At 39.5% G+C, this 20,325-nt stretch overlaps 1 protein-coding gene across 1 annotated transcript; it reads left to right on the top strand.

Annotated features, from left to right (window-relative positions):
- Window positions 1-1,664: 1,664 nt before the first annotated feature.
- alg6 (ALG6 alpha-1,3-glucosyltransferase) lies at window positions 1,665-18,291 on the top strand (the record flags this gene model as incomplete). The annotated part of the gene is made up of 14 exons (XM_083888458.1): window positions 1,665-1,746; window positions 1,963-2,047; window positions 3,152-3,241; window positions 3,395-3,483; window positions 3,596-3,678; window positions 3,835-3,899; window positions 4,136-4,321; window positions 6,577-6,712; window positions 10,018-10,103; window positions 11,620-11,704; window positions 12,237-12,307; window positions 13,618-13,686; window positions 15,028-15,220; window positions 17,867-18,291. 14 exons carry the CDS (start codon window positions 1,665-1,667, stop codon window positions 18,062-18,064), a joined length of 1,518 nt encoding a protein of 505 aa, XP_083744584.1. The 3' UTR covers window positions 18,065-18,291.
- Between the last annotated feature and the right edge of the window lie 2,034 nt (window positions 18,292-20,325).

A 20,325-nucleotide genomic window follows, 5' to 3' on the forward strand; every position in this document is an offset into this window, starting at 1 on the left:
ATTAATCATAGGATAAATAATCATAATCATTCTCCTCATCTGGACTGTCAGCGATGTGACAAAAGAGCTGAGAAGATCAACTCTGACTTGCTGTGGCAAACTTGACTGTAGCTGATGATCGACAACATTGGCATTGGCAAGCAAGGCCCATGTCGCCATAACAACTAGGTCATCCTGCACCACAAGCTATAGCCTTCTCCTGGGTGGAGATCACAGACAGTAAATGTAGGTACAGCAGTTACTGAATATTTAAAAAGGCATAGAGATGAAGCAATAAATGACAAAGTAAAGCTGGTGTGGCCAGGCATTAATAACTAATGGGTACCAGTGAGTTATAGGCCACTGCCGTTGTAATGAAAGTGTCATTGCAAATCAGCAGTTGTCCGAGGTTATTATTATTTATGCATAATTGATGTCGGAACCACAAGGAACACGTCTCACCCAACAAATCCCAACACCTTGGGAACAAAGACGATGGTGTCAACAGAAGAAAAGGTCACAGAGGAGAAAATGCCCCTGGGCTGAGATTTACAATGAGAGGGGAGGGCAAGGAGAGGCTGTTATATCCACACATACGTCTGTATACAGAAGGTTACAACAAACTAGTTACACAGCAGCAAATCCTGCACCGCTACACGTGTTACATGTGTAGCAGTGTCCATCCATCCATCTTCTGCCATTATATCACATGAGGGTCACTTGTGCCAATACCAGCTAACATAGGGTGAAAGACAAACAACCATCAACTCTCACACCTACAGTCAATTTAGGGCGTACAATTTGCCTAATCCGATAATCTGCATGTTTTTTGGACTGTGGGAGGAAACTAGAGAACCCAGAGAAAACCCCCCCACACACACATGGGGAGAAGGTTGGCTGTCTCATGCTGGATATATACTGTAGGTGACACATACGTGTGTGTGAGCTCCTGACATATTTCTAGAGCTGTAAAAGTTAATATTTGTTCACATGTAAGCATATATGTGTTTTTCTTCCACATAATTCAACAGGGATATTTAATTAAAGTAGTATGTTTGCAGTATCTGTCATTCAGTCACTAGTTTCACTGGACTATTTTCCAGAAAAACACTTTTAACACATTTTCTGTCATTAAATTCAGGAAAAAAATTACTCAGAAAAACAGAAAAAAAATCTTATTTAATCTATCTATCTATCTATCTATCTATCTATCTATCTATCTATCTATCTATCTATCTATCTATCTATCTATCTATCTATCTATCTATCTGTGAGGCATTCTCAGTAAATGGAAATTCTAGCTTTTCCTGTTTCGAGTTGCTAGTGTAAACAAAAGGTGATCATTACTACCATCGCTTCAACCATAATTTTTTTTGTAATCGGGATAAATAAGGAAATGTAATATTATCTCATATACCGTAGTTGTTGGCGTTATTCTCGCCCCATAAATAGAGCGATTGGTGAACGAAGCGAACATGTGCGTTTCTAGCGAATGTCCGTGAACGCATCATCGTTCTCAGCGTCGACGTCACCGTACGGTGTCCAATGAGGAGATGAAACGGAACCTAGGCGTGTGACGTATACAGGAAATGTAAACTGTCTGAATGAGCAGGGGCTTGTTTTTTCCTCTTATCTTTTCCCCCATAAAAGCTTAAATTCTTTTTTATTGTTTACCGGTTATAGTTATGCATACGTGGAGTCTTGTGTCCATCTGTGTTCTCCTCGGTGTTGTTGTGAGATGGGGCGTTTCGTTAAATTCTTATTCAGGTATGTGGAGTTCAACGTCAAACACGCGACATTCACACACACTGTTTACATCAGAGTAACACCAGCTGTGTTCCTGTTTTCCTCTTTTTTAGATTAGTTTACTGTTTATGAATGACTGTATGTCCTGTGGAGACTGTTATTATTGCTACTACTGTCATTCACTGGTGAAGCCAGCTTGTCATTCATCAGACTTACAGCTGAATGATTCCTCTGCAGGGGCGGGCAAACCTCCCATGTTTGGCGACTATGAAGCTCAGAGACACTGGCAAGAAGTGACCTACAACCTCCCTGTCCAGGAATGGTGAGTGTGTGTGATTTACTCAGAGAGGAGCGAGTTTAAAAGAATGCCTGAAAAGAGTTCATGGTTGTGACTTTGACCCACTGCTCTTTCAGGCTCTGTTATAAAACAGGAACATGTTGTATTGACTGGACCAAAAACACACAGTTTACCAAGCAGTGCACCTACAGTCGGGCTGCAACTACTATTTGATTAATCGATTATTAGTAAATTACTAATTGTCAACTATTTTGATTGATTTTTCAATAATGAAAGCTTTTTTTTGTATTTGCTCCATATAACAAATACTGTACATTTTGTTTTACATAATAAATTCAAGGTTTGATCAACATTTTTCAACATTTTCTGACATTTTACAGACTAAAAAAGTATTTGCAGCATCTGAAACTTCTGTTGAATCCAACCATTATGGCAGTTGGGGGTTTTAAATTATTTTAACCACAGGTTGTGTAATATTAGGTGATTTGGGGAAAAACATCTAATTGTGATTTTTTGACAAACACTGTGATTGAGATTGGATTTACAATTTGAACTTAAGTCAAACTCCAGTTCACTATTCAAATTGAAAAAGTGATGGGGTATTGTATTGACACAAGACACAAGCATAACATTAATGCTATACTGCATGTTAATTGCTATGTGAGGATTAAATATATGTTTTAATTGGTGTAGAACATGCAACAATGGAAAAAAAGTATAATGTTGGATGAGGATTAATTGTCCAGTGATAGTTAACATCATGTGCAAAATGACCAGACTGGTGAATTAACACCTCTGTGAAGCTGATTCAACAAAATAAGAAGTAAAAAAAGAAATTGTAGAAATTTAACTCCATGTCAATCAGCTTTAGCATTAATTAGCTTTCTACCACATTAATCCACACGCAACAATGACCTAATAATTGACATAATGTCTCATGTCAGTCAACCGTGGCCATGTTTCTGTATTACGCATTTTTATTTTGATATCATGTTGCCTCACAGGTTTGCACAGGTAAGTGTAAGTCTGAGTCACAAAAAGTTCAGAGGGATTCATGAGATTACGTACCTTTACATTGGAGCTAAGGCGGCTTAAATGAGAATACATAGAATAATTGTGCTCTTACAGGTACTTCAACACAACAGACAATGACTTGAACTACTGGGGTCTTGACTATCCTCCTCTCACTGCCTACCACAGCTGGGTCTGTGCATATATGTAAGTATTTTTTATATTATATATATAACCAACTACTACTAAATACCAGGGTGATCAGAGTTCCCATGCAGTCAGAATGACTATAGCATATTATACTATTCACTATAAAACACTAACAACATTTAAGTCGAAACAATATGTGTTTTCCTGCAGAGCCAAGATGATAGACCCTGAATGGGTGGAGCTCCACAAATCTAGAGCATATGAAAGCCCAGCACACAAGTTATTCATGAGAGCTACAGGTATAGTAATCACAGAAAAATAACCTGGAACATCTTCTATGATCTACACCTGCCTCAACCATCACATTCAAAATTAGCTAAACTATCAAGTGTATCTGTTTCTCTGTTTCAGTACTGGTGGCAGATTTGTTGATATACATCCCTGCTGTGGTTCTGTACTGTTTATACCTAACCGATGGATCCTCCAGGAAAAAGGTAACACATTTGTCTAATACTTCGTCTCACAGTCTGGGAAACCATCCTTAATAAAACAGATTACAACACTGCTCCAATAATTTGGTGAATACCGAAGATACTATTTCAATATAACGTGATACTGTTTGTGATTTATTTATTTTTCTTTTATTCCAGGTTTCCACTCTATTCTGCTTCCTGCTCTACCCTGGACTAATCCTCATTGACTACGGTCATTTCCAGTATCTTTTTTGTGCATTTCTCCTTTTTATTGAGTGTAATACCCTTATTTTGTAATACATACTCATCAACAAAGACCCAACTATGACAAAACTAGTAGCAGGAAGAAGTTGTAGTTGAACAATGAAAACTTGATAACCCTGCATCGGCTACATTTTGTCTCAAATCAGCACAGACTGTATTTAACATCCACTAAAATGAGATGCATTTAATCCAGCACTGACCTTAACTGTGTCAGGTACAATGCAGTGAGCCACGGCTTTGCTCTGTGGGGGATTCTGGCTTTGGGTCTGGGCTGGGACGCGTTGGGCTCCATGGCCTTTTCCCTGGCTCTCAACTACAAACAGATGGAGCTGTACCATGCTCTGCCCTTCTTCTGCTACCTGCTGGGAAAGTGTGTCAAAACCGGTCTAATTGGAAGAGGGTGAGTCTTTTTAGTTATTTGCTTTGTTTGTTTCAATTGTCTTTCCTTTTTTTCTCAGAGAAAGCAGCTTAGCAGTGAATGTGACGCGTGTATCGCATTGTTTCAACATTCAAGATTCAAACACGTTGTGGTCATTGTGTAGTACAACGAAAATGCTTTTTGTGAAGACCCCAGAGGTGCATTTAAATACTGTGTAAAGTAGAAACAGAATATTAATTCATTATTTGAACTTTTACCACTTTATCTTGCACATGAGGGACGCAGCTGACACCTTGGACGGGTTGCCAGTCCATCACAGAGCCACATAGAGACAAACACCCATCCACTCTCACACTCACACCTACGGTGTTTAGAGTGTCCAATTTCTGTAATTCCCAGATCTAAATGTTGGCTGAGATCATGTGAAAAATATTACAACTGTGGAGTAAAGAATTATGGAGTTAAGACTGAAAACTTCTCTCTAGTGTTCTGTTCCAGATTTTTTAGGCAACAATGCTTCAACAGAATCACTATTCAGTCATAAGTAACTGCAGCTGCTCCTGCACTCCTGTCTTTGGTTTGCTCTGATATCTTTGTCCCACAAATGTGTCTTACCTTGATGCAAAAACACACAGACTAGCTCTGCCACTTTATTTAAAATTCCTATCGATGAGAAAATGAAGGACAGAAGGAGAACAAAAAGAAGTGTGGAGAAAGGGCAGGACTGCTCTAACAGATGACAGTTGGAAGAAATATTTTTCATTGCCTTTTTCATTCCCAAGGCATAAATTCAAATCCTGAGGTGTAGAAGAACAAAGAAAATAAGAGTGATGATTTAAAAGTAGACTTTAAATAACCACCAGTAGAAAAATAGGTAAAGTAAAAACAAGCAATCATAGATAAAAATGTACTGCCACACTGACAAGGAAGTAACCAACCCTTGGATCCCATGCAGAAACTTTCAAAGTAAAGACCATGAAATCTTAATTATTCAACAGTGTACGCATGTGCTGTTTTGTCATGCAGCATCTAGACGTGTCAGCTGAGTGCTGGAAGCAGATATGTAATGTCAGTCTATTGGAGAGCCGTGTCCTCAGGAGAGCCATGGAATGACTGAGGTAATCAAGCTGGATGTTGTTACTAGTGTGTCCAGTGTGTGTTTATCTAGTAACAATGTACCAAGGGCATTTAGTAGCAAATGGAGAGCTGGATTAGAAGAGCCAGGGGGAAGATATGTCCAGATGACACTCTCGCCATGCCCAAACTCCTCAGCTATGCATGTGTGTGCAACTTAACCAGCAGCTTCACGGTTACAGCTGACAAGCAATCCTGACCTACACCGAAAACTTTCAGCTGATGCCTGGCTTTCACTACATTCCTGAACACAAGGGTCAAATCCCAAATGTGGGACATGTAGACGTTGCGTACGTATTGTTTGAGGAATCCACAGCAGCCACAAACGCACTTAAAACAACGTGCCAATTTCAGCATTTATACATGTGGAAATTAGACTGACGAAATATCTGTGAAGTGCAAACATTCTGTACTGTAACAAATTGGTTAGAAACAAAAGTTCACCACCTGTAAAAATGAGTTAATTGTATTATTTCAACACAGGAGGCTAATTTGTTTTCCTTGTTGGATAAACTTCCTATATCTTGTAATTCAAGCATACATTTCCAGGTTAAACTAGCAAATCCTAGTTTGAATAAATGCTTCTTAGATACCAGTAGACAAACATCACAATAAATCATCGTAGTATCAATAATATAACATTAGTTGGTCTTTTTACTCTAGCCTTCAACTATCTCCTTTTTATTCCAACCTGTGTTGTGTATTATTTTTGTATTTGCATCTCTTTTCATTTAAAATGTTATTTTCCTTTTATTGTGAAGCACTTTGAGCTGCAATCCTTCAATCAAAGTTACTATACAAATAGTTTATTATTTGTTTTCTCTGTTTCACAGTCCACTGTGGATTAGTAGGCTTCAGGTTTTTTCAAAGGGTTGTGGATGCCAAATCCATCATTACCAACACTCCCATTCCCTTTTTTATTTTTTACTTCAGATTATACAGACATGAGTTAAATTAATGTTGAGGAAATAATTAGTCAAGATCTTTCAGTGTAACTTTTAACTTATTAAATTGTTTTTAATGTCCACATTTCCATAGATAATAAATAATTTCACCTAACTTAATGGGGTGTCGTATTTTAGGTTGTACCTCTGTGTCCATCATTTATGGAAGGTGATCCTTCATCTCTCTCTGTGTCTTAGGTTTTTCATGTTGGTGAGAATCGCTGTGACAGTGTTGCTGAGTTTTGCCCTCTGCTGGCTGCCCTTCCTGTCTGACCCCAGCCAGGCCCTGCAGGTGCTGAGGAGGATCTTTCCTGTGGCTCGTGGTCTGTTTGAGGTACAGTATACACTTTGTTGAAGCCAAAAGTCAACTTATTGCTATTGATTAGCTGCTCTGTGCTCAAATCCCCAGTGTGTCATTTAATAAAACAAGTAAACAAAGATAATATCTCCACAAAGGTCATGAATATGAAAGGAGAAACAGTGTTCGATCAGTATGGCCTGGAGATTAGAGGAACCATTCAGGTCACATGTACTTTTTATTTTCTCATTGAAGACTGACGTGACCCAGAGATTTTTGAGTTATAGTTTGTTTTCATTGTCCTTTAGTATTTAAAAACAACCTCCTTTGGTTGAACTCTTAAAAAGATGAGGGGGGGTTCTGTGAAATTCTCAAATATTCTTTAATATGTTGAAAAATAAGAAGATCCTAATCCTTTTAGTATCTTAAAGTCCTTTCAGTGACATAAAATACAAAGTTTAGATATGTTTGAACTAATAAACCTGTGGAATTATTATCTTTAGTTGGTGGTCTTGCATTAAAAATATTACTTGCGTAAAATTACAGTAAAATATATTGGCCTATCTTAAAATAATGTTTATTATGTTATAGGATTATAACTATTAATATATTGAATGTACATCACCTTCAATTTCTTAATTTTTAGACAATGCTTTAAAGTGTATTTGTTTATTTTTATATTTTGTTATAATAAATATATTATGCAAAGTAACCAATAACTAAAGCAGTGAGCAGTCAAGAAAATGCAGTGAAGTAAAAATACAGTGAGTGTTTGACAATTGTACTCAAATGCAGTACTATAATAAAAAGTTAGCCTGCTTCAATTTATAGCTATAACTTCCTCAACTCGTATATATTCCTCTAAGCAAGTTTGATCAGTGTGAGTGACATATGAATGGCCATGAAAGGGTGTCTTAATTTTCCTCCATTTGAGTTGTTCTGTAATCTCAGCACGGCGAACACACATCCACCCTCCGGTGCTTAGCTGTTTGTAAATGGATACGAGTGCTGGATGAAAGAAAACAGAGGAATAAAATGGTGAAAGGTCAGGAGATCAATTTCACTCCGTGTCTCGGAGGTGCCGGGGTTCGGGATGTACAGTCAGAGGATATAGATAAATCTAAGTAATTTACAGCCGGAGTATTTTCAGCACGTCATAGCACAGCAATGTTTTAGCCATACGGACTAATGAGCGGTGCCACCACTACACTACACTTACAGGCGTATCGGAGCAGATCGCAGCACAACTGTGGCCTCCCAGTGTCTACTTCTGAAAGCGTGTAAGTGTGTTAGACCGTTATATAGCATACACAGATTTGTATGCTGTCACCACTCCGTCATAGACTGTGAAGAGACGAGGAGGGAGAGGAGGAATATGATAGTCACTGAAAAGTAAGTGAGAAAGAGCTGAAAGACTTCCACAGTCGGCAGCGTTAAAAGCTGTCATGGGAGAGGCAGGAGTAGAGTGTCTCTGTGTGTGTGTGTGTTTGTGTGCTTGAGTGAGTGACTGACACCTCAGATGCTAGGGTTGTTGCCGTCCTCATTTCTGAAACCCTCTCCTGAATCGCATCCATCTTGTCCTGTTCCCCGGGGTGGCACCCACCACAAGGTGTCATAGACATAAGAAGTAATTGAAAATTCTGCCGGGGGGGGGGGGGGGGGGGGGCAGTGGATGGCAGCGTGCACCGTGGCAGAATTTGTTCAATGAAATGATGCAAACATAATACACAGGGTGTGAGAGACACTATACTCCCCTGTGACGGCAGCATGTGAAGCCGGTGGCGGGGCAAGTCGTCCTGAACTAATTGTGAAATTGTGCACGTAAGCAAAAGCTCACAAGGCGACAAGGGTGAGAAGGGGTGGAGGGGGAGTGAGGGTGAGCGAGCGAGAGGTGGTCCCGGGGACTTCTTGGAGGGAGCAGTTGTAAGTTTACCCACTGAGCTGCATTCTGATGTCTCACGTTGCTGCCTGCTCACAAAAATGGCACCAAATGCTTCTCCCTGTGAAATTCCATGCTAGCTCATAGGTGAAGGAGCCGCGGGACCTCCTCTACCCACCACCGCACACCCCCCTACACACACACACACACAGCACCATCACCCTTGTTCATGTGTTGCCCTCAGGCGGTGTCCAGGAAAATTCCCGTAGTGGTTATTTGGAGCGAGGAGGCAAAGAGGAAAAGTGAGAGGGGAAGGGGCCTGAGACAACACAACGCTGGATGACCCAGCACTGCTGACGAGGCTGCCATTAAGATCCACACAGCTGTGCTGTGAGCAGCTGTAGCACAGAGAGGAGAGAGAGAGAGAGGACAGAAATAAGCTCTCTAGAAAGGGCCACACAGAGCAAGCATCTGCAGTGGAATCATGACACTGATCTAGGCATGCCATCTCTATGTTGTGATATCACTGTGCACAGTGGCGGCTCGGGCCTCAATATCATCTGATCCTTGCACAACTGCTTAAGCACTTAAATCAACGGAATTGCACACGGCCAGGCCTTCCTCATCTGATCTCACAGCTTACAAACCACAAGCACTCCTGCATTAAGTGGACTTTTAAAGTGACGCTTTTTCTTTATGATTTACCAAACATCAGGACTGTTCGCGGAAAGAAAACATGAACTGAGGGGGAAATGTTGTGATGTTGTCATTAGAAGTGAACTTGGTATAATAATAATAATAATACATCAGTTATTAAATGATAAATGGTTTTGATAATAGACTAATTTATTCCTTTCGGTCATTTATAATCAAGCAAAAAAACAAACACTGACACCTTAAAGTTCAGAATTATCTTCATTCCATATCATTGTAAATGTTATCTATACAAAAAGTAACTTTTCAATATGTGCTCAGGGAAAATGATGGAAAATTGTCCTTCCTGTAAACAAGGTGGCAAGTAATTAATTATATGATAATTAATGTTAGCTGCAACCCTACTTTTTCTTAAATATACCTTTTTAATTATTGTTGCTCAAAGATGTAAATAAAAGCATTCAATGCATGTAGTTCTGAGCTGCGCTCTGTGGTTGGTCTAGATCTGCTGGACGTGCAGAAACTATACTCTGGTTTGACTCTTGACCTCGTCTCCTTAAGTTTACAAATAAGTCTCATGCTCTTTCTGACAGGGGACAAATTTATGACGGAGGCTTACGTACAAATGTCCCACCTGACACCCTCAGGAATTTTTATTGAACTTTCACGGTCGGAAATAATTACCTCAAGAACCGCCACTTGTTTACTCTCTCTTTTACTTTTTTGGAGTCATTTAAAGTGTTACGTTTTCATGTGGCACAGGTCTTAATTAACTAAGTGTGTGTGTTTTGTATCCGTGTGTGTGAAGGATAAGGTGGCCAACACATGGTGCAGCTTGAACGTCCTGATAAAGATCAGATTCATTCTGTCTGGAGATTCCCAGCTCTACCTCAGGTAATCCCTCCTTTCTTTCTTTTTTTTTTTCCTTATATAAAAACATTTAGTCTCTGTGTAAAATTCAAAAGATTTGGGAGGAAAAGCAGTGTCTCTATGTTATTAATTAGAAAGCATCAATGAAAAAGAGAGAACAAATTGAAAAAATATAAAAAGTAATTCACAATAACAACAAAAATGCCCTTCCTGTTTGTGAAAATACACATATACTCTTTCTTTGTTTCTAAAACATGTGTCATGTACAAAGACTGAGAAATGTTACGATGGTTACTTGCTTTATGATGTTATATTATGAAGAAGGAGACCAAATAGTGGTGCCAACATCAGGGGAGAACACATAGTGGACATGGAGCATTGTTAGAATCTCTGCCTGCTACCACACGGTGCATTCCAGGAAGTCTTTGGATATAGGCTATCTTGACCAAAAGCTTAAAAAACCTGCACAATCACAGTCAGGGAAATAGTTGATGCAGCAGTTGTGTCATGGAGGAGCCTGCTTAAATAACCCGACTTGCTAAATTTAGGAGTCGTGTGTTCGCAGCATGGACACGTTTCTGCCAGACTGCTAAGTCCAGGGATCAAGTGGGACTTCTTTGACTGTTTCAAACAAATGAAAAGAAAAAAAAAATGCTCATGTCTTTTTGGCACAGGGACACGGATAGCTAAAAGTGTGGCTCTACTGTGTACATAGAATGAATCAGCTGTGAAAAGTGATCCGTGCCCTTCCGGACTGTAAAACCCTGCCCTACACATAACACACACATAACATAGTTGCATTCACACTAAATACCCACTGACTTTGATTACTGTCCTCTATCTCTCTGTCTATATATATATATATGTATATATATATATATATATATATATATATATAGACATATGTATATATTTGTACTTCTTCTTTATTATAGTTCATATAATGTCTCTTCTACAAATGAAAACACAAACATGCTGTGACTCTCACACTCACTGCCTGACCTCTCAGCACATTTATTCACATTTACACTAAGACATAAGTCGATCTCTTCCTGTGCCTCTGCCCCCAGCAGGTGACAATTGAAGGGTTAAACTAATGCTTGGTAACCCTGAGGCAGGGCCAGTATTTTGGTTCTTTCCTACAGAGCCCCGGGGACTCAGCGGCAGAGCAGTGTCTAAAAAAAAGGCCTGGGTTTGACACGGCAAATGTTTGCATCCACCATCAAAATCAGATTATTCACTGCCATTTTAATCTGTCTATGGTGACTGCGTCTGGCTACACGTATAGACTGTTATTCAGTTTTGTTGTTATTTTCCAGTTTACACATAAAGCCATGTCAACAACACGATGTAGCTACATGTACGTTTAGAGTTATAGAGTTAAGTACTTGTTTTTCTTCAAACTGATTTCATACTCCTATCTTCTGCAAAGTTTTTTTTCTGTCCCAAGGGGGATATAGAGAATTTTTTGTGCAATTGGCTGTTGCCAAAAGTGCTGATATGAGATCATCTCAATGCTCATTTTTATTGTTTTTTCCAGTTTAGTGTGCACTCTCCTGGCAGTCCTTCCCTCTTCTATCAGACTCCTGACAAAGCCAAACTTCTGGCAGTTTAAACTGGCCTTGGTGAGTGTTTTCGTGTGTTCTGTTTTCTTTTATACAAATGAGATGCTGCTTAACAGTGGGAAAACCTCATCAGCAATAAGGCATTGTTTGATTTCGGAATTTTATTGTTAAGCTGTGGCGTGTAACTTTGCAATATAAACAAACGTCTGTTAGATTCAACCCGTTGTCAAACAAGTCACACGATGTTGATTAAGCTCCTCACGACCCTCTCTCTGTGTTTCTCAGTATGGCATCGTTTTGTTTTGAGTGATTTATTTCACATCACGACAGAAACACAGCATAACACTAGTAAAGTAAGACGGCAGTGAACTTTAGGTTAAGGAATAAGCCTGGTTCTTTGAAACACGAGTGTCACGAGCAGTGTTTTGGCAACCAAAGTTACACACTGCAGCTTTTATAATAAGTACTGTATACATGTAGATATGCTTTTTTGGAATTTGATGTCTTTTTTATGAATTAAATTAAATTAAATTATAATTTAAGTAAAGCTTAAATATTAATCTTATATGGATTATGTCATTGCCATCTTTAGGCTAACTCATCCCTGGCGTTTTTCCTCTTCTCCTACCAAGTCCATGAGAAGTCCATCCTCTTGGCTGCCTTGTAAGTACAAAGAAAAAGAATTGTCACACTACAGTGACATGAAGCAGTGTAGGGATCGTAGCAGATGTTATCGGTACTCTCTCTCTCGCCGTCATCGCTGTGATCACTCAAATATTCACGAGTATTGATTCGATTTCTGGTCGCACGCTAAGAAGCCGTTTGCCTTGTCCCCACCGTGAATCTCAAGTTGTGTTTTGCAGACCGATAATAAGTTGAACACACGTGCACTTTGTCAAAGACGGCGTTCTCCTGACACACTCCCAGAGGTGCAGAAGAACAATCTATTAAAGAACACAGTTGCTATCTACCTCTGTCTCGTGTGAGAGTAAGGTGTACGTGTGTGTGGTTCATTATCATTTACCGCTTTATATATAAAGCTGCGGTGGCTGTAGGTTGAGAGCGAAGCCTGGAATAGATTTGATGGCAAGGGATTTGGTTCCTAGATCTAGGCTCATCTATTAATCTAGATTAGGGAAGATTGTTGCTTTATTAACTATTGAGTTATATCTCCCACCTGTCCCCTGGAATCAATCAGTAATGCATGTTCAGGGATTTAGGAAAGAATGGCAGGCAGGAGCTCAGGGTATTGTTTGCACAGGATCAATTATTGGGCTGTAACAGGATCGCCAAAGAGCACTGGCCGTAAGTGTGGTTTCAAGGACCGGTGGAAAGTGAGTGTACAAGTAGCACTGACACAGGCAACCAGTTAGCAATGAGTCTACATGCCACACAATTATACATTTATCACAGGAGACATTAGGAGGCACCTACCGTGCCAGTGTTGTTACCCATACGAATCTGAACTCTCGTTTTTGGCTCCACGATAACGAACGAAAGTTCACAAATATCACTTGTAACTAGCTGTCAATCACACTGGTATTCACTCACGTGTTTATGGCCTTTTTTCCTCAAAATGGGAAACATCATTTACAGAATTGTCATTTAAGACGGCTCCTCAGGAAAGTGTTAATTGATTTTGTAATATTTATAATATTTCTTTCTTTTGACTTCTTATTGCATTTTGGCCTCAACTGCAAGACTACATCCATATTTTGATAGTTGTTGCAGTAAAAAAAAAAAGAAAAAGCATGATGCTGATGTTCAATGAAATAAGACCTAACACAGGCTGACTGCCTTGTGAGCAACTGTCAATAATCAGTTTATGTGGATGTCATTGGATCTGTAGCTTTAATCTTATACATGCATGACACATCCAGCTTTGACCTAACACGACCAGATTTCCTTTCTCAACTGTAAAATTATGTTTAATGGTATTTACTGCATGGTGTGTTTCATGGTGATCTTTTCAGGCCTGTCTGCCTCCTGTTGAACGACCTACCCCTGGTGGTTATTTGGTTCCTTCAGGCCTCAACATTCAGGTGAGTCCCAAAGACTGGGTCAGGACCCACAGAACCTTTTAGTTGAGATGTGTATGTGTGTGTCTGTTTTAAACAAAATTAACTTTGAATTAATAACTAAGCAAATCAGAGGCATGGGTTGAGCTGAGGACCATGCATGGAAAAGACAAGTAGTGTTACAAATGCTCCATCTAACTTTCACCAGCTGTTGTTAAATTCTTCCGGCAGTACTAATTGTTGTGTGTGTGGTTTAGTATAAGGATGTGCGGGGATTACATGGCATAGTCTGCATGCCTGCCATCTAAGTGTGTGTTGTATAGGGACAGGAGGTCATTCTTTAGCCACTTTCCAGTACAGTCTGACTTGGACACATTATCTGCATCCTCTACAGACTCTGCCACTTAAAAAAAAAAAAAATACATCTTTGTTAGCATAATTGGCAGAATGGGTGCTGTAGCATGGCAATTTAACAAGGACATAATGCAGCCAGTCTGTCTTAAATTGAAGAAGTATGTATTTCTAAAATGTTAAGCATTTATCTTCTGAATGGGGCTTTATTGTTGGGTAAAACGAGAATGAGCAGTTTGTTTTGCGTGTATAGGGTTTTGTTAGATGGGGTGATGTGCGATTTACCACGAGTCAACTGTTGTTCTTGTCCGTGACTCTCTGCTAAACTAAGATAAGCTTGGCTTGAATGTCAGAGCTGTCTCTCTCCACTAGGGGACATGAGGCTTGTGCAGGCCTGTTGGATAAACGCTCTGTCGTATTATACAATTGCACTTCTCCCAACAAGCATGATACTGACCCACACTCACTGGCCACATTATTAGGTACACCTGCTCAATTGCAGGTACGCCATTTAACGCAAATATCTAACGAGCCAATTGCATGGTAGCAGCTTGATGCATTTAGGCATGAAAATGATCAAGATGACCTGCTCAATTTCAAACTGAACATCTCAATGGAGAAGACAGGTTTTCTCTCTGCAAAAAGTCCCTGCTGATGCAACCAAGGTGTGTATAAGAACATCTCTGAATGCACAACACACCAATCCTTGAAGCAGATGGACTACTTCAGCAGAAGACTGCTACTCCTGACATTTTATTAGGTGTCCCTGTATGCTTTTATGCAAATGTTCAATCCTTTCACACTTTCTATGTTGTGCTGTGTGAAATATGTTTGTACGTGTGTGTAAAAGCTACAGCTCGACTTTTTTTATTCAATAAGTGATAGAAGACCTCTGCAGTCTTTTCTTCGTTTTAGGTCATTGCACACTGCTCCAGAGAAAGATATCAGCAAAGCTGAACAAACAACAACTTAACTAAAGTGTAAATGTGCCACTGTCTTTGTCCCTCTGTGCAGCATGCTGCCTCTGTTTCTGAAGGACGGTCTGCTGGTTCCCTACGTTGTGACCTCAGCGGGCTTCCTCTTCTTTAGCGTCTATTTACTGTCTGCACTGGAGCGCTGCTCGGAGGACGAGCTGAGACTAGGTGCTTACCACAAGCTGCTGTTTTTCCTACCTAAAATGGACTTGGCCTGTATGGTGAGATGGAAGGTCAGTATTTAAACCCTGCTACAATAGTGTACAATAGCTTGGACTGATTTAGTGGTATGGATTCACTGAAGTAGTTTAGTTTACATAAAGCATTTTCAGTGGAATGTCGCACTTAATTTACCTCATTTGCTCCCTATAAATATAAATAATTTAAATGCTAGTGGGGAAAAAAGAAAGTAACCTATACTATATATCTGGAAAAGTTTTCAAATGTACCCTGGTTGTGGTCTATACACATCTTTTGACCTTGCTCATATATATGTGTGGATTTAGAGTGTTCCTCTGCATTGAGAGTGTTATGTTGCATAACTGATAACACTATCCGACTGAAGGAGAGATGATGTCCCCATCCATGCAGAATGCTCATAAAAAGATAAATGACCATTATGTCCCCTCATAGGAGGCAGATGTTCAGTTTATCCTTGAAATCAAAATCTGTTTTGTGAAGGAGACCTGGCCAAGATAGCTCACCATAACAAAGTTAAAAGAACATATTGATAAATCAACAAAAGGCAACAATCACACAAATATACCAACAAATCATTTCCATGTTAGGAAAACAATGTTTTGAAGTGATGTGCTCTGAATGACCAGAGGAGAAAGCTGATCTACCATATTCAGGAAAAAAGCGTAGGAACCCAATATAGCTGTAGCAGATTTAATGATTATAGGTTACACAGATATCTAAAAAAAAGATTATTTAAACATTTCAAACCTTTTAACGCAGGAATCACAGGGTACCTCACAATACAATGCGCGATGCATGGTCCACGGCAAGTGAAACTCACAGGGATTATTTATTAGGGCGCCTTAATTTGTGAATTAAATTTTTGACATGTGCCCTGGTGTAGCGATTATCATATGGCACAAGGACGGACGACGATATATCACCAAATCGATATTTTTGCCCACCCCTAAAATGCACTACCGTACATTTGGTTGTAAATGTTCTGTATTTATATACATACTTTATATGTATATAAAGTCTATTTTTTTATAGACTATACTTTACTAGTCTTGATGACCGCTCAAAGCTTTCAAACCTCAGTTTCCCATAAGTTGAGAAATGGCTTCATTCTTTTTTTTTTATGTTACGTGCCCACCAGTGACACTTGGTCCTGTTAGCGTAACTGTTAGCAAAGATGGCGGATACTGTTTACATTCTGGGAATGAGGTCCCGTCCCCCTACAGGTGGGTCTAAAAAGTGCAGAATTAGCGTTGAAGTTGGACCAAGGTTTGGACCAAGTGACCTAGCGTCACTGGTGGGCAGTTAACAAAGAAAATAATTGATATTTCTCGACTCGGGGAAACTGAGGTTGGGAAGTACAATTTTTAAAAATGACTACCCTATTTTAATAATACAAAGCTAAATGCTGATCAGTGAATTATTCCTTGAAGTGTCGGCACATCATCATCTAGAGCCGGGAATCGAACCCACAACCCTTCAGTTAAGTCACCCAGCAGTGAATAAAAACTTGCTTGTTCATGCCTGCTCTTGTACATTTGGGACGATGACCTACAGCTGTTGCATTTGTTAGAAGAACGGTGGTAATTTCAGGATCTCAGGTGGCCTGCACTGCGAAAGTGGCACTTGACCTAAAGTGCAACTCTGTGTGAGAAGACATACCCAACTGTATAAATACAGATCATGTGCCGCTGTAAGCTGTGTAAGCTGTCCGGGGATGAAAGCCACTGCCAGGCAAAGAATTATTTATCACTTATTAAAGTTTCCACACGGTTTAAAGAGGCTGCAGCACCGGCCCCCTGAGTGACACGGGCACCTATTGGGTGTCAGAGATTAAGAGAATGTGTCTTTTTATAGCACGTGTCATTAACACAGGTTTGCCTAGATATATTTATTTACACAAGCAGCATAAATAGCGAGCCCAGATGATGATGATAAGGTTTCATGGATTTGGGAGCTGTTGGACGCAGGTGCGGGCACGAGACATTTCGTCCATGTTACTTTCCTCCGGGTCATAAAGCTCAAACAGACACGTCAATGATCTCACTTTCTACGGCAACTCTATTTTCATTTGCGACTCTGCGACCGGATTAAAAAAAAAAAGTGGCTTTATTAGCCAAAAAAATTCAAATTGCCTGTTCTTTAATGTGATATTTCAAGCCTGTGTCTTTTCTTTATGGCTTGTCTTCGCCAATGAACATTTTGATGACAGTCATTCAAGGATAAATATTCAATGTCATCCGAGCTCTTTTAAATGAAATCATTCATCGGTTCGATGTTATGGTTGCAGTTAAAATTAAGAGAAACGCTAACATTGTGTTCATAGCTGGGGGAGCCCGGGGTTTTCACTGTCTTTAGAAGATTCACAATGTAGATGTAGTGATTAAACTCACTTTGGCAAAGTTATCTATATTATCGATTGTAATTGGTCAGCATGAGATGAGATGGTGGCAACTGATCAGGTAATTTAAAACAGAATAATCTGATGTTATTATGCCTCTACTGTAAATTCACCTAGGACAAAAACATTCATTTATCACAGAAGAGTCTTAAACACCAATAGTTAATAAGTCAAAAAGTCAAGACTTTGCACATATCTGGAGAATTACCTATTGTGTTGACTTTTCATCTGAAAAAAAACATCTATTTGAAAAGGTTACCTTTTTCTCTCTTTCTTACAGTTCTACGTCAGCATCGCAGCAATGGCCGGTTTGAGTGTCGCAAGTGTAGCTCTGGTCCCACCACCACATCTACCCGACTTGTTTCCTGTGTTGGTGTCCGTCACTGCTTTCCTGCATTTCTTGGGGACATTTATATATTTAAACATTGTCCAGTTCAGCGGGCTGCCCACCAATAAGAGCCAGAAGAAGATAAACTGATTTATGCTGCTAAACGGTAAAACATGTTTTTGTTGAGACTTTGTGATGACTCATGCAATCGTGTACCAAATTCAAAACATGCCAGGTGCTTATGAGCGAGACTTTTCTCATACATCATGCACAGCTCAGAGGTGCTGTGATATCAAATGAAAGGAGATGGACAATAATATTTTTCTACTTTAGCTTTTACAATAGTTCTCCATTCAACACATGACCCACTTCACGTGAAATCATTCCTTCATTCTTTAGACTAAACTACAGGTGAAATATTTAATTAATTTGACTGTCTGTATGCTTATTGTTTACAATGATGTTACATCTCAGTACTTAATCTGAGAAATGTGATGAAATGCTCAAATCATGGGATTCAGTTCTTTTAATAATGGTTAAGCATGTGAATATGTTTTACAATTTTCTACTGTCAATTTCTATTGATGATTTTGCACAAAGTTAGCAAAGGGAAAAAAAATAAAGTTTTCAACGAGCTAAAGTTTTATTGCTGCATTGTTAAATGATTTGATTGGAAGCAGCTTCATATACAGTTAACCGTCTACATTAACCAAGTAGTCTAAAGCTAAATCAACCCCTCTGTCTGCCAGAGTCAGAGCCAATAATTGGACAGAAATTATATCTCTCAAAGCTTTTACTCAACAGCATTAAATATTAATTACAAGTCCTGGGTACGACAAGGGTCCTGTACAAAAGACCTGTACATTTGCAGTGACAGGCGAGGCCTTAAAGAGAGATGATGGAAGGTGACATATCTGAACATAATGCTATAAAGTTGAAATACCACAGAAAAAGGCGCACGCTATTCCTTTCTCCAATCTCTGAGAAAGTTAATGACGAGCATAAAAAAATCCATTACAACTATAAATGTTATCAGGTCAGGAGAGGTTTGCCTGTGCATCTGAGGCTGCAGGCCAGTCGCCTCTAATGGGCCACAGGGACAAATAGGAGCCAGAGATCTAGAGTTAACTCGTACAATCACGGGACATGAACACAAGGGGCCACTCAGGTGCTGAGAAAGGTGTTGCTTTGCTCTTTTATTAAACATGTTTATAGAAGGGTAGTCTTGATTCATTTACAGTGGTGTGAGGGGAAAATTGTAATGGATTCTCTCCTTAAATGGGAGTAAGTAACAACTACAGGTGATGTGAGCTACTGAAACTGTAAAATACAAAGCAACATTCAAATGACAACAATTAACAGTTAACATTCAAAATTATAATTTCTGGTCTATTCTTTTCAAATTAAATCATAGAAAAAAAAGGCTTTATAATCTATAAAGAAAAATGCCAAAAGGAGCAGTTAAAATACCATATGCAAAATCAATATAAGCATTCCCCACCATTTAAAAACAGATATTGTACATGAATACAAAAATAGAGGATAAACTGCTATGCTAACCCTAACACTAAAGTGAGTTTCAACACTTCTCTGTTGGAACTCACTCAAGTCTGTTAAAAGTTTGCAAATGAAAATATACACAATAATCCTAATCCGAAGAATTTAACTGTTGCTTTTGAGTCAATAAATATAAAATAAAGCATCTTCCATATTTAGCCACTGTGAAAATAAGAGGTCTGTCACCACCTCACCTCAGACTAGTTGAATCTCTGGACTACAGGCAGGCACAGTGAATATTGATACTGCACAAGAAAATCTCTTGGTAATAATTAGTCTTGTTAGGAGAATAGATAACTTTTTTTGATCAAACAGGAATTGGGTATCTCAAAAAAAACACACGCCATGGATTCCTCTCTCACCCTCCTTAGGGGCTTGTATCAAAACATTAGTTCTGTTTATGGGTGTACTGGCTTTGTCCTTCACATGGCCTCTAAGGGTGATAAAGTGAGAGTTACACGAGCCACCTTAGGCAGAAATAGGAAATGTTGCTGCGAACACCAGCTGTTGCTTTGGGTGACTTGGGCAGAGAGAGGCCGCAGCCTTCCCAGGCGATGCCAAATAAAGAGACTACTGTGTTGTAGAGGACAAATTTTACCCCCCACCTTTACTTTGAAAAGGTGTTAAACTGCACTTGTGGGGATGATTGCATAGTTTTGCCATAAAGGGGATGAGGGTTGCCATCTGCAAGAACATTATTTGCACAGCGTTGCAGCATTGTGGTTAATGTAGAATCAACATTTGTCAGCTGCGGCAGAGGCTCCGGAGGGTAGACGGGGGATCGGGGTGGGGGGGGTCTAACATGTCAGAGGATCCCCCCCCCCCCCACCGTTTCAGACACTTCTACCACAAAA

The sequence above is a fragment of the Microchirus variegatus genome (genome assembly GCF_963457635.1).
Source record: "Microchirus variegatus genome assembly, chromosome: 4".
Classification (NCBI taxonomy): domain Eukaryota; kingdom Metazoa; phylum Chordata; class Actinopteri; order Pleuronectiformes; family Soleidae; genus Microchirus; species Microchirus variegatus.